Raw genomic sequence first — 13,024 nt, 5'->3', positions numbered from 1 at the left:
GCATTGGAGAAGGAAATGGCAACCCACTCCAGTGCTCTTGCCTGGAGAATCCCAGGGACGAGGGAGTCTGGTGGGCTGCTGTCTATGGGGTCGCACAGAGTCAGACACGATTGAAGTGACTTAGCAGCAGCAGTAGCAGGCATGGTGATGGGCTTCCCGGTGGCTCAGACAGTATAGAATCCACCTGCAGTGCAGGAGACCCCTATTCGTTCGATTCCTGAGTTGGGAAGACCCTCTGGAGAAGGGATAGGCTACCCACTCCAGTATTCTTGGGCCTTTCTGGTGGCTCCATGGTAAAGAATCCACCAGCAATGAGGGAGAGACCTGGGTTCAATCCCTGGTCAAGAAGATCCCCTGGAGGAGGGCATGGCAACACACTCTAGTGTTCTTGCCTGGAGAATCCCCATGGATGGAGGAGCCGGGCAGGCTCTAGCCCATGGGGTGGCCAAGAGTTGGACAGGACTGAGCGACTAAGCACAGCACAGGACAGACATGGTGGTACCTCCTCAGTTCCCAGGCTCTCATCTCTTTGAGCCAGGCCACCAAAAGGCACAAGGAAGAGCTAGAGGGCTGTGGGATATTGCCACATCATCAGTCCCCATTGCAAGCCTGCTTCAATGACCCAGTAATCCCACACATTCCCCATTTCATAGAAGAGACATGATCGAGTATTAGGCAAATGTCTAATAATTCAAATTTGTTCTCATAAAATGGTATTTCACCTCATGATCCTTATGATCTTTCTGCCTTTGTAGTAGTTAGGAGAGCAATGTATACCTAGTATCCTTTACCATAAAGGAAGGACCTGAATTGGGTTCTTATTTGGGAAAATTTTGAGAATTGAGGGAGAAGGAAACCAGGACAGGCCTCTTGGAGTTGTCCTTGGAGCCCTCTCTTCGAGTTTTGTCTGCTCCTTGGTGCTTTGTTGATCCTTCAGATTAAATCCTTGGAAATTTCCATGACACAACATTCACTTTTCTCAATGAGCATTTTAAACCTACTGAAGGATACCACATCAGCCTGACACCTGGAGTTTCCCATCATCCACTAGAAGGGCCCTTATGTGTTCCTTTTCCCTTCTTTAGAGTTTGAACCATCATAAGGGCCTCTGAGGCATGAAAGGGGAGACTCTTTTTTCCTTCTGTCCTCTTCTGGCCTATACAAAAGATGCCCTTATAGTAAGAATTCATAATGGACAGAATAGTCCCTAGAAAATACCCTTTGGGTCAGGAAGTCATTAAAGGCCCCATGGTTACAGGTCACTATCATACAGAAGGAAAAGGGGCCAGATGACAGTGGCCACTGTACCAAATGTACTGTACTGTGTATGGTGTACTGTGTACAATGGCAGATGGGAAGGCCTAGCCCAATGACTGTGGCCAGTGGCGGGTTGACTGCCTCTAGGGAACAGCTCTTCCCCTTGCAGCCCCCATCCCCTTCTCCAGCAACTCAGGTAGGCCAGGAGTGGTCAAGTGGTCATAGATAAGTAACCAGTCACTCCTATAGGTGCCACAGCAATACTTGACTCCTTTCCATGTAAATTCTCCAAAGTGTAATTCCTCTGTAACGATTATACACAGTGTGGTCTGATGTTGCTGGAGCATCTTCGTGGACAAGCATCCTAACCTGTATTTTCACCATTATTTTCATCAGGCTTCCCTATTACGTTAAAATGGTTCTCCATGTCAAAGCAATTTTAAAAATCCACTGACAAACACTTTGTAATTAATTTTAATCCATTAAAATAATTACAGAAACAGTGAATTTTCTAAAAATTTGGCTGCCTGACAGAAATTGACATAAGACTGTGTTTATGAAACAGAAGACAGAGAAGATGGCAAATATTATTACAACTGGCAAATTTCGGCAACACAGCAGAAGTGGAATGAGGGGATTGCATTGGTGTCTACCATTTCAGGAAATCAAAACACTTGAGTGCTTGTTCATCTTTGATTTGTTGCTTTGAGATATTGTAAATCTATATTTCTAGACACTGAAATTGACCAAGAGGAAAACATAAATTCTTGTTGACTTAATTTGCTATTGAAAATTGTAGTCAATAATCATGAAAAGTAAATGGCTGCACAGTGCAATATTAGTTGTCTAAGAAAAGATTAAAATTCAAGTAATCTTCATTGATTAGTCGAAGAGAGTAACTAAAATAAAAATCCATGGCCCAATTACCATGTTAAGCAGCTAGCATAAGGTTTTAGTTGTTCTGTTTTATTTGAAGTCTCAGTTTATTTGATGGTGCCCATTTAATGGGCAGATAAATCAGTTTGAAAGCATGGGAGCACTTCTAGGACCACATATGTTTTGTGGCAAAATGACAAAATATTTTTCAAATGGAGTTTTGTAAAGCAGAGTACATCAGTACTTCAGTATAATAACTTAAGGTCAGGGGCTCATTATGCCTCCAGTAGAACAGTTGGAATATGCAATTTCCAGTGTGTCCCAGAAGTATTTAGTGCATTATTTATTTCTGGGTAATGTCTAAGTACTGTATTTCTTAAGAAAATATCCTTCCACTAATTGTTTATTGTACCATTTATTGTGTGACTGTGCAGTTAAGTCCTAGGGCAGAATAAGTAGGAACCATCCTAAAAAATGATGGGATTAAAGTCTGCATTGGATTTTCCATAAAAATCTAATTAACAGTAATCTTGAAAGGTTGCAAATATCACACTGGGGCAACACTCCATTAGACATTTCCATTTATCATGGAGTTCTGTTTCAAAGACCCGTGCTTATTCTTAGATTTTTGCATTTATCTATGGCTCAATCTCTAGGAAGGGCCACTTCTCTATAGACATCTATGTGTCTACGCATTTTCTATATACTTTTCACCCCAGGTAAAAGACCATCAGCCAACACATTACTTTAGCTAAACGTAGCAGCATCATGCAAAAGATCAGAATAAAGAGAGACAGAGTTTTCTGACACCCTGTACTTTTTGTTTACATAGAAATAATTCATCCAGGAGAGCAAATAGAAGAAAAGAAGAAAAGCTGTTTCCTCCTCCACTTTCCCCACTGCCAGAGGACCCTCCACGTCGCAGGAACATAAGCGGCAATAATGGTCCCTTCAGTCGAGACAAAACCATCCCTATGATAGGACAGATCACCTCGACCAAACCTAAGAGGAATGAAGGCAAATTCTGCGCTACTTTCAAAGGGATATCTGTAAACGTAAGCATCATAGAAATAATCTTCTCATTGTCAGGTAGAAACAAGTTGACCCAGCTTATCTAAGTCAACTTGACCTTTTGGAGATGTTGCAGGGGGGTGGGAGGAAGGGGCAGAGAGAAAATATTAACATGTGTGTGTACACAAATACACAAGCTCTCCGTTAGTTCCGATCTTGATTCTGTTAACTTCAAATGAATTTTTCATTCCAGTCTTACTTCTCCAAAGAGATGATTATTCAGAGGTTCAGGGCTTCAGACCTATCTTTTGGTCCAATCCCTTCAGATCTTGGGAGTGGGGGACACTTCTACAATACTGACCACAGCACATGGGAAGCACAGACTCTTTAGTGACAGTGAAAGACCAAGTGGATGGAATTGCTCAAGGTGAGGGAACTGGTGCTGGAACTCCAAGTTAACGTCTTTCCACACCCACCTTGGCTGATATGAATTGTGTTTTAAAATAGTGACTCAGAAGGATGGAGTTTAAAAGCTGAATCTGTGGCCAAAATCACACAATTGTGATTCTCTAAGCCTGACTAAAGGATTATCCCGTCCTTCGGATTTTCTGCACTGCTGCCTGATTAGCATAAATGATTGAGTATTTGTATCACTTTTCACATCCATACACAATGTCTTTTTATCTGCCCCAGGTATATGTACATGAATCATGGAAACCGTGAGTGATAGTGTCACTAGTGAATATTAATGGCAAATCTTTCTGCCTTTTCGTGTAGATGCATGTGTATGCAAATACATATGCACTTGATCCTTTAGTTCAGTTCAGTTGCTCAGTCGTGTCTGACTCTTTGAGACCCCATGGACTGCAGCATACCAGGCCTCCCTGTCAATCACCAACTCCCGGAGTTTACTCAAACTTACGTCCATTGAGTTGATGATACCATCCAATCATCTCATTCTCTGTCTTCCCCTTCTCCTCTCGCCTTCAATCTTTCCCAGCATCAGGGTCTTTTCCAATGAGTCAGCTCTTTGCATCAGGTGGACAAAGTGTTGTAGTTTCAGCTTCAACATCAGTCCTTCCAATGGACATTCAGGACTGATTGCCTTTAGGATGGACTTGTTGGATCTCCTTGCAGTTCAAGATCCTTTAAATGTAACATAAAAAGCAAACGAGTGAAAATCAATGAGTTTTCAAATGTCTACAACCAATCCAGTAGCCCCTGAACCAAAAGCACCCATTTAACACTTCATGAAAAGCCATGAGGTCTCTGAACTTTAAGGACCATAATTTATGGTCCTCCATCATCTGAGATAAATAGATAACATACATACCTAGGTAAATATTATTGGTGATATAAAAAAATGGCTCTATTATGAAGTTGTCATTTTCCAAATGAAATATGTTTGTGTGTGTGCCCAGATTATACTTTCATTCACATTTAAAGATGCTAAGTTACAGTGTTAGGAATGAAGCCTTCTATTCTAAGCGATAATTACAAAATCAGTCCTATTTTTCATACTGAATATAATTAATGTGATAAACTTCAACTGAGGTTTTTTATACTGCAACCTTTTGGAGGACACATACCCTACCTATCTAGGCAATTCTCTTCATATAGCACCTAGTACATGGTCACAAATAATCAGGTGCTTAATATGGATGTTCTTATGACAATGGTAATAAGAGGATCTGCAAAGGCATTTCTGAGAGCTCTCAAAACTACTGGGAAAATCTGATAAATATGATTACATTTGCACCTAGAAAACCTAGAAATGGATCATTTTCTTAAGAAAATCACTAGAATTCCCCATGATACGACTGAGTACTCCTTACCTCTTCCTTGGCCATGGCCTGCAATCTGAGAGACTGTAGAAATTAAGAGACTTGCTTGAAACATAGTGCTAACACTGCAACAAATCTGTTCTGTGACATTGAGCAAATTATGACACCTCTCTGAGTCCATGAAATGAGTACATTTGACTAGGTGATCTATACAGCTTCTTCCAGTTCCAAAAGTGTTTTCCATTTTGCACTCTTAGAGTCTTCTCTGTTCCATGTAACCATGAAGTCTTGTTTATTGACTCAGTGGATGGGTGAGAGTAAACAGAGGATGTATATATGACTTAGATGATTGTGGCTGAATGCAATCATTTCCAGTCAGATATGCCAGGACTGACATCAGTGCCATATGTGTGGTGGACGTGGTGTTTCAAGGTTCTTGTCACCTATCTTGGTCATAGAAACACGTGGCTGTCTCTTTGGAGCTGTCCTGCTGTTTCATCTTGGCCATCGGGTATTGGCAATAGAAGTGTAGAGCTGGCTTAGGAGTTCAGAAAGCTCTGAGTTTTTATGTGTTTGGGTTGAATAAAATCTGTGATGGACGTGAAACAATTTTCTCCATATCCATCATAACCACTTTTAAATGTGCAGTCTCTCAGCACAGTTATCATAATGAGCCCATCATGGTGAGAATTTTTGATAATTTGGAGATTTGGGGTGAAGTGGAAAAGATGAGACTTTCATGGATGTAAGAAATGTTCACAATTGACTTTTAGCTGAAAAGTGACCCTTTTGATTAAGGCAGGCAGGCCTGCAGTCAGCAAATCTCTGAGCACACTGGGCGGTGGGGTGATGGGACAGGGTGGGGGGTGTCACAAATCAGAGCTGGCTCCAATGCTGGAAGGGCTCTCACCCTAAGGTGAACAATGAGACATGCTCGATAAACTTTGATACAAAATAGCTGCTGATTGGTGTCTTAGGGGAGGCTTGAGACACACCTCTCCCATCTCCATGTATGTACTGTGGTGTCCGACTCTTTATGACCTCAGAGACTGTAGCCCACCAGGAACCTGTGTCCATGGGATTTCCCAGGCAAGAATACTGAAGAGGGTTGATATTTCCTTCTTCAGAAGGACCCATCTTTAAAGCGACAAGAAAGGTTTAAAGCACTTCCAGCCATAGACATAGGCATTTTTCCTGAGAAGGCATTTGTTGATCTGGGTTGAGCTGAGAGTATTAAGAGAGATAAGGAGGGTTTAGAAATGAAGGGAAGTAGTTAAACAGAGTGTGGTCTAAATTCACAATGGAATCTTATCCAGTCTTAAAAGGAAGGAAATTCTGCCATGTGCTACAACCTTGAACTTTGAGGATGTCATGCTAGATGAAATCAGCCAGTCACAGACAAAGAGTGTATGATTCCATTTGTATGTGGTAACTCAACGAGTCAGATTTTCAAAGACAGAAATTATAAGGGTGATTGCCAGGGGCTAGGGAGATGGGGATGGAGAGTTATGGTCTAATGGGCACAAAGTTACAGCTTTGCAACTTCAGAGTCCTGGAGATTGGTTGGAGGACAATGTAGATGTGCTTAACACCACTGAACTGGATATTTTAAAATGGTTGAGATGGTAGATTGGATATTATGTGTATTTTACCTCTATTTTAAAAATGAAAAATACAATACATTATAGCAAGGTGAAAGAAAGTAACAAGGAGGAGGCTTTTTCAACCCTAAGGCTTCAAGGGAACCAAAGCAGGATAGTGGAGAAATCATGATGAGTTCAGTGTGGTGACAGGTTCGTGGAAGGGAGCTGGAAAGGGTGAAGCCAGGTCTGAAGCCACGAGAGCCTACCCTTTGAGGTGTCATAGGAGGAGGGGACAGATGTAAGAGTAACTGGAAAGAGGGAGTGAATAAGACTTTGTAAGGGATTGGGTGAGGGTAATGGAGAGGGAGAAATATGAGATGAAATCGAGCAGTGGTTTCATAAAGAGTTTCAGGAGCATGATCATATTTTGAATTAATTTACAGAACTTCAATATCTAAATATGATTAAAGCAGAGCAGCTCAGATGGAAGGCATGGTGGGAAGAACCCTGGTTTATTTGTTCATGGCCCAGGGATGACTGGTTTGCTGGCATTTTGCTGCTCTAGATCTGGTATTTTGCAGAGTAACAAGAGGAAGTTTCTGGGCTGGCTTTCTTATCAAAAATATGCATGTCAGAGGGATTATCTTTCTCTCCCCTTCTCCCACTCTCTATCTTTCCCTCCCTTTCCTATTCGCCACCCCCTCCCCGCCCCCACCATATCCCCTGCTGGATCTAGACCTTTGCTAATGGCTTTCTTACTGGGATGATGGAGCTATATGGTCACAGCATGTGACTGGCTTGGTGTTTGGCATCATCATAGAACAAAAGCTGGTGACTGCCAGAGTTCATGACATATACCAGGATCACCTGTGTATCCTCAAGCCATGTGCATTGTTTTCTTTTCTCTCGCCTTGTTTCCTAGGGTGTTTGACATGCAAAGCATTTATGAAAAGATGCTCTAAAAATCTGAACCTAATGAAAACTCTTTGTCCTCCTTTTTCCCAGGAGGGAGACACTCCAAAAAAGGCAGCCCCTGCCACTGTCACCAACACTGCTATCGCCTCTGCCACTGCTACTGCCATTGTCACAGCCACTGCCACGGCCACTACCACAACCACTACCACTACCATTTCCACCATCACCTCCGCCATCACTACTGGCCTCATGGATAGCAGTCACCTGGAGATGACATCGTGGGCAGCCCTGCCCCTTCTGTCCACCAGCACCACCAATGTCCGGAGACCCAAGCTCACTTTTGATGACTCGTATGTTGTCCCCAGATTCTCTGGACCCAGTTGGGGAACAGCAAATGGGGGTGGGGGCAGTATGACTTTTCGAGCACCATGCATATGTCACCTGAAATAAGACCTTAGCCACAGCTATGCAGCTCCTATAGCCTTAAAAGTGCATTCCTCCTTCTCAAATACATATTTATCCCCACCTAGAAATGTCATTGGCTGATTTTAAACATGGAGCTCTGTTACTGTTTCCAAAGGCAGGTGCTGAATCCTAGGTTGCTTGGTCCTCCTTGCTTACCCATGTCCTCAGGTAGAACTGTGTGCCAACAAAGAGAATTACAGCTAGATTCTGTTGGATCTGTTTGGGCAACTTGAGTGGTTGGGGTTGGAGGATGTGAATATTTATCCTAATGGGGCATTAGGAACCAATCTCATTCACTGGATTATTTCAAGCTTGGTTATTATATGCATGACAAGCATCCATCAGCCCTGTTCAAGGCATTGTATAGGAATGGATTTATAGCCCCCCAAAGTATGACCATTCAGTCTTTTAATGAAAAGATGAAACATTGCTTTCTGAATGAGCTCATTTCATTTGTTTAGGGTTCACAATGCTGATTATTACATGCAAGAGGCTAAGAAGCTGAAGCACAAAGCTGATGCACTGGTAGGTTTCCTTATTGCTGCTCTGACATAGGGAGTTTGGAGCTGGTTAATTCCTTAGCACCACAAGTCCCCAAGTTCTTGGTGCCACATTGCCCTGCCATTCTTGGTTTTCCCACTCTTCTTCCCCTTGTTCCAACTTCAGAGGTGCTGAGGCTTATGCTACCTTTCAATTGAATTTGAAATGACTGTTGAAACTGCCCTGGAGAAGGTGGGTGCTCCCATGGTTTCTGATGAACTCCAAACTGGTGTAGACATGGAGAGAGTTGCTGAGAGCTGGCTAAGTGCCTCAAACATTGGCTTTAGGAAACTCAGGTCTGTAGAAAAAACTTGACTGCTTGCTGCGTTAGATAACCTAGGGCCCTGCACAGAGAAAGCATGTTCTGGATTTCCCAGGACACTTGGCCCCACTGCCTCCAAGGATGGTGGGTACCTGGATCAAGAGAGACCTGGCACAGAGAGCTATTTGATTGACTAAGCTACCTAATAGAGGGCCTCAATCGTGTGTGTTACAGTCACTTGGGGAGCTTTAAAATAGCCCTCATGCTCAGGCCACACCCCAGAGAAATGGAATCAGAATTTCTGAGACTGGGACCAGAGGTGGGTGTCAAAACTCCCAGGTGATTCCCAAGTGCAGCCAACGTTGAGAACCACTGCCCTAGAGAAGACCCTGAATTCAGAATCCCCACCTTTGACTAAAGCCTAGCATAATTTGAGGTGTCAGTTCAACTCCACTGGGTTAAAAAAATCATATCCTCCATCATTTTATTGTGTCCAGCCAAGACTTAGCTGCCCCATGCTGCTTGCCTCTGGGAGGGCTATAATGAAGGACCACAATGGTCTCTGCACCATCACTTGTGAGTGGCCACCATCCACTGCCCTCTCAAGGGCCACAGTACATAAGGAGATAGTTGGTATATCTTTAGTATTAAAATTTCAATGGAATGTGTGAAAAAAAAAGTCTAAAAAAACTCACTGAGTGGGAAGGGAGGGAGGAGGGAATGATAATGGGGGGAGATTGAGAAATACTCATTTAGAGGAAGATGTCTTTGCCAGACTAACATCTATACCAGAGTTAGACACTTCTTCGGAGTTCAAGCCCCTCAGTTATAAATAAGGAAACTGAAGCCCCGAAGAGGGTGTGACTCAGCCACTCATTGGCACTATGGCCCATGTAGTCCTCTCTCTGAACTTCAGTTTTTCCTTTTGGAAAAAGATTTAGACCAGGTGGTTTTTAAGGATCCTTCTAGCTATGGGTTTGTGAATGAAAAGTCAGTTTTAAAAATCAGAATGTAGATTTCCTGGTTTCCAGATTTCCTGTAGATTTCCTTAATTTCCACAGGGGAGAGCCAATCAGAGTTGGATGACCCAAGGAAGTTATCTTGTAAGGCAAGAGAAGAAGGAGATAATTTGCATATATACACAAAGGTTTTCATAAAATCAGTTTGAATTGGGCTGAAACTGATGTTTTTCCACAACAGCTTACAGAAAGGAAAGCACCAAATTCCTGCAGTACATAAAAGGGGAAGAACATTTATTGTAAAGAGAGTCATTTACAGCAAGAGATTCTGCAAGACTTGTAACTCATCATTTTATAGTTGTACTTAATCCTTTGCTAGAGACAGCTACTCTGCTGTTTTGAGAATTGAAACTTTCACAGTTGCATAGAAAATATTTTGATAAAAGGTATATAAGAAAATTAAAATAGCTCAACCTGCATTCTATTGGTTCTTTCACATAAAATTCCATATTAGTGAAATTCTTCCATCCAGCTACCAAAAATTGAAAATGTTAAATACTGTTATAAAATACTCACTATAAAAATGTCATATATAATATTCATTACACATAAAGAAGAAATCAGTATGTCCAAGTCAGTTTAATTGTAACCATTATCAGGGCTAAAACCTCTTGCAATAAAATTTTACTAAACTAAAATATTTAGTAGTGCTATATTTGGGAGCTTTTTGACACACTGTTTCAGACCATCATTTACAATGAAAGTGATGTGGTTATTGTCACCAGTCACACTGCAGCTTCCCATTTTTCATGACAATAGCATCCATTTGTTACTCTTCTCCTGGGGGTGGGGTTGACACACTATGCTAGAGTTCCAAGCGAAGACTAGATGTGTTAGTTGTCCAGGAAGCTTGTAAAAAGTGGAGTTTCATTGCAAACTCTGTCTAGACCAGCGATCCACAACCTTTTTGGCACCAGGGACCAGTTTCCTGGAAGACAATTTTTGCATGGACTGGAATGGGGGGGGGCTGGTTTCAGGATGATTCAAGCACATTGCATTGATTGTGCACTTTATGTCTATTACTATTACATCAGGTCCACCTCAGATCATCAGGCATTAGATCCTGGAGGTTGGGGATCCCTGTTCTAAGGACATTACGATGACCAGTCTAGTAACTGTGGTCAATAGAAACTAGTCGAGGCAGTGATTTGAAGTCTGCTCCACCAAAAAGATAACAAAAATAGGAATACCACAAAGACATGATACCTTGGCTACAGTTTTCTCTTCTTACCCAGCCTCCGTGCCATGACAATAGAACCTGAAATAAGTTACATCTTTGTTAAGACAAATTCCTAGTTGCCCGCACCGTATCTCAACCTTGGCACTATTGGGCCAGGCACTTCTCCACAGTGGGAGCTGTCCTGGGCATTGCAGATGTTTAGCAGCATCTCTAGCCTCTGTCCACTAGATGCCCCCCCCCATCACTAATGGGGACAACCAAAGAGGTTTCCAGACATTGCCAAATGTTCCCTGGGGGAGGGGTGTGAAGTTGCCCTGGGTTGAGCACCACTGCTTTCAATGAAGGAGAGAAGAGGAACTGTCGTGTTGATGAGTCTTCTTCCTGTTCCAGTTCGAGAAATTTGGCAAAGCTGTGAATTATGCGGATGCAGCCCTGTCCTTCACTGAATGTGGCAACGCGATGGAGAGAGACCCTCTGGAAGCCAAGTCTCCATACACCATGTACTCCGAGACTGTGGAACTCCTCAGGTTCATACTTTTCTGCTGCCTTCTTCCTAAGCTCTCTCTCCACTCATGATTAGAAGCTACTGTGTTTTTGAAAAATATCTTTTCCACCTAGTGATGATTCATCCAAGGCACCTTCTTCTCAGAAGTCATCATAATTAGTTCTTGCCATTTGATTCATGTCATGGAAAACTTATAACTGATGGACACTGCTTTTTATCAGTTATCCCCTTCAGAGGTTCTAATGTGAATGTTATAATTTGCGATATTCATAAAATGGAAAGGTAGTGGGTGGAAATAAAGGATCATCATTTTATAGTGTCGAGCGGGCCCTTCCTTGTCTTTTCAAAGCATAGTTTCATAATTCACAGAAAGCAGTCCTGTTGGGATTTCTGTTATAAATCATGTTTTCTAAGAATTTCTGCCTCTGTTATTAAAAAGAGAGGAGCACTGTTCCAACATCAGGGGTGGAGTAGACTTTCCAGGCATCTAGAATTTGAGGGACAGTCAAGGTGGTAGCAGGGGAGCCTAGAAGAGGCTGACACTAGGGAAGGGTGTATTAACACACAGATTATTGGTTTCATTTGCATTTTGAATGAAATTTTCTGGACTGTTGGTCTTGGTGCAGTGGAGTTTGTGGGTAATCAAAAAATTCCTGTAAGAAGGGAAAGGAGAAGAAGTGATACGTATTTGAGTGCCTTCCTGTAATCTGCAGGTATTTGTGAAAAGAATTTCATCCACCTCTGAATAGTGGATAAGCACTCACCCTCATTTGCTGGATGGACAACATCATGGTTTTTGACTGAGCGAGCAGTTCTTCATCTGATAGGCCCTTATATCCCAGGCACCTCTGGCTTGATTAACTGATAATGCCAGGCCTGCTTTTTATTGTGTTCTTGCATCTGCAATAAACCATTACAAATCTGAAGACACTTGTACCTAAACCTTCAGACAGGCATCAGACTGAAGTATGCATATTTTCTGAGGAAAGCACTTGAAAAGATCAAAAGAATGAGAACCATTATAAAGAAGATGAAGAGAAAAAAAAAAAAAAAAAACTATGATTACATAGACTCATAAGATTTAGCTAAAGCCACTGAAGTAGGGAAAGGATGAGGAAAGTTCCAGCCTTGCTCTGCCAGGCCAGACAGCCATCTTTGGTTTTCACTGCTCTGACAAGCATATAAAGTATCTCTCAGACTTACTTTATGTGAAAGCTGCCACTGCCATTTGTAGCTTTTAAGGGGAAATTGATTTCTCAGTGTCTATCCAAGGATGCCTGCAATTTTCAAAGATGTACAGGATGAAAATCCTGGCAAAAAATGAGGAATCAAAATGGAGGGGAAACTTTAATGAATAAACAAGGAGGAAAGCTTCACCTTCTATCCATCCCCAATGCAATTTAAGGCACTTTTAAATTGACAAGGAAATGTAAAAATGTTGGCAGAGGCTTCCCTTGTAGCTCAGTTGGTAAAAGAATCTGCGTGCAATGTAGGAGTCCTGGGTTCGATTCCTGGGTTGGGAAGATCCTGTGAAGAAGGGCATGGCAACCCACTCCAGTATTCTTGCCTGGAGAATCCCAGGGACAGAGGAGCCTGGCGGGCTACAGTCCATGGGGTCACAAGAATC

The 13,024-nt window shown here is 42.2% G+C and overlaps 1 protein-coding gene across 1 annotated transcript in view; it reads left to right on the top strand.

Moving 5' to 3' along the window:
- AFF2 (ALF transcription elongation factor 2) overlaps positions 1-13,024 on the top strand; it is a 526,427-nt gene that overhangs the window by 491,422 nt on the left and 21,981 nt on the right. The window contains exons 13-16 of the mRNA XM_065915233.1: positions 2,966-3,188; positions 7,517-7,776; positions 8,353-8,416; positions 11,283-11,419. Of these exons, the coding sequence (XP_065771305.1) occupies positions 2,966-3,188; positions 7,517-7,776; positions 8,353-8,416; positions 11,283-11,419 (684 nt within the window). The remainder of the gene's footprint in view (positions 1-2,965; positions 3,189-7,516; positions 7,777-8,352; positions 8,417-11,282; positions 11,420-13,024) is intronic.

Source organism: Muntiacus reevesi, chromosome X, assembly GCF_963930625.1.
Source record: "Muntiacus reevesi chromosome X, mMunRee1.1, whole genome shotgun sequence".
NCBI lineage: Eukaryota > Metazoa > Chordata > Mammalia > Artiodactyla > Cervidae > Muntiacus > Muntiacus reevesi.
Note: the sequence above shows the minus strand (reverse complement) of the source record. Positions and strands in the feature narration are given on the sequence as shown.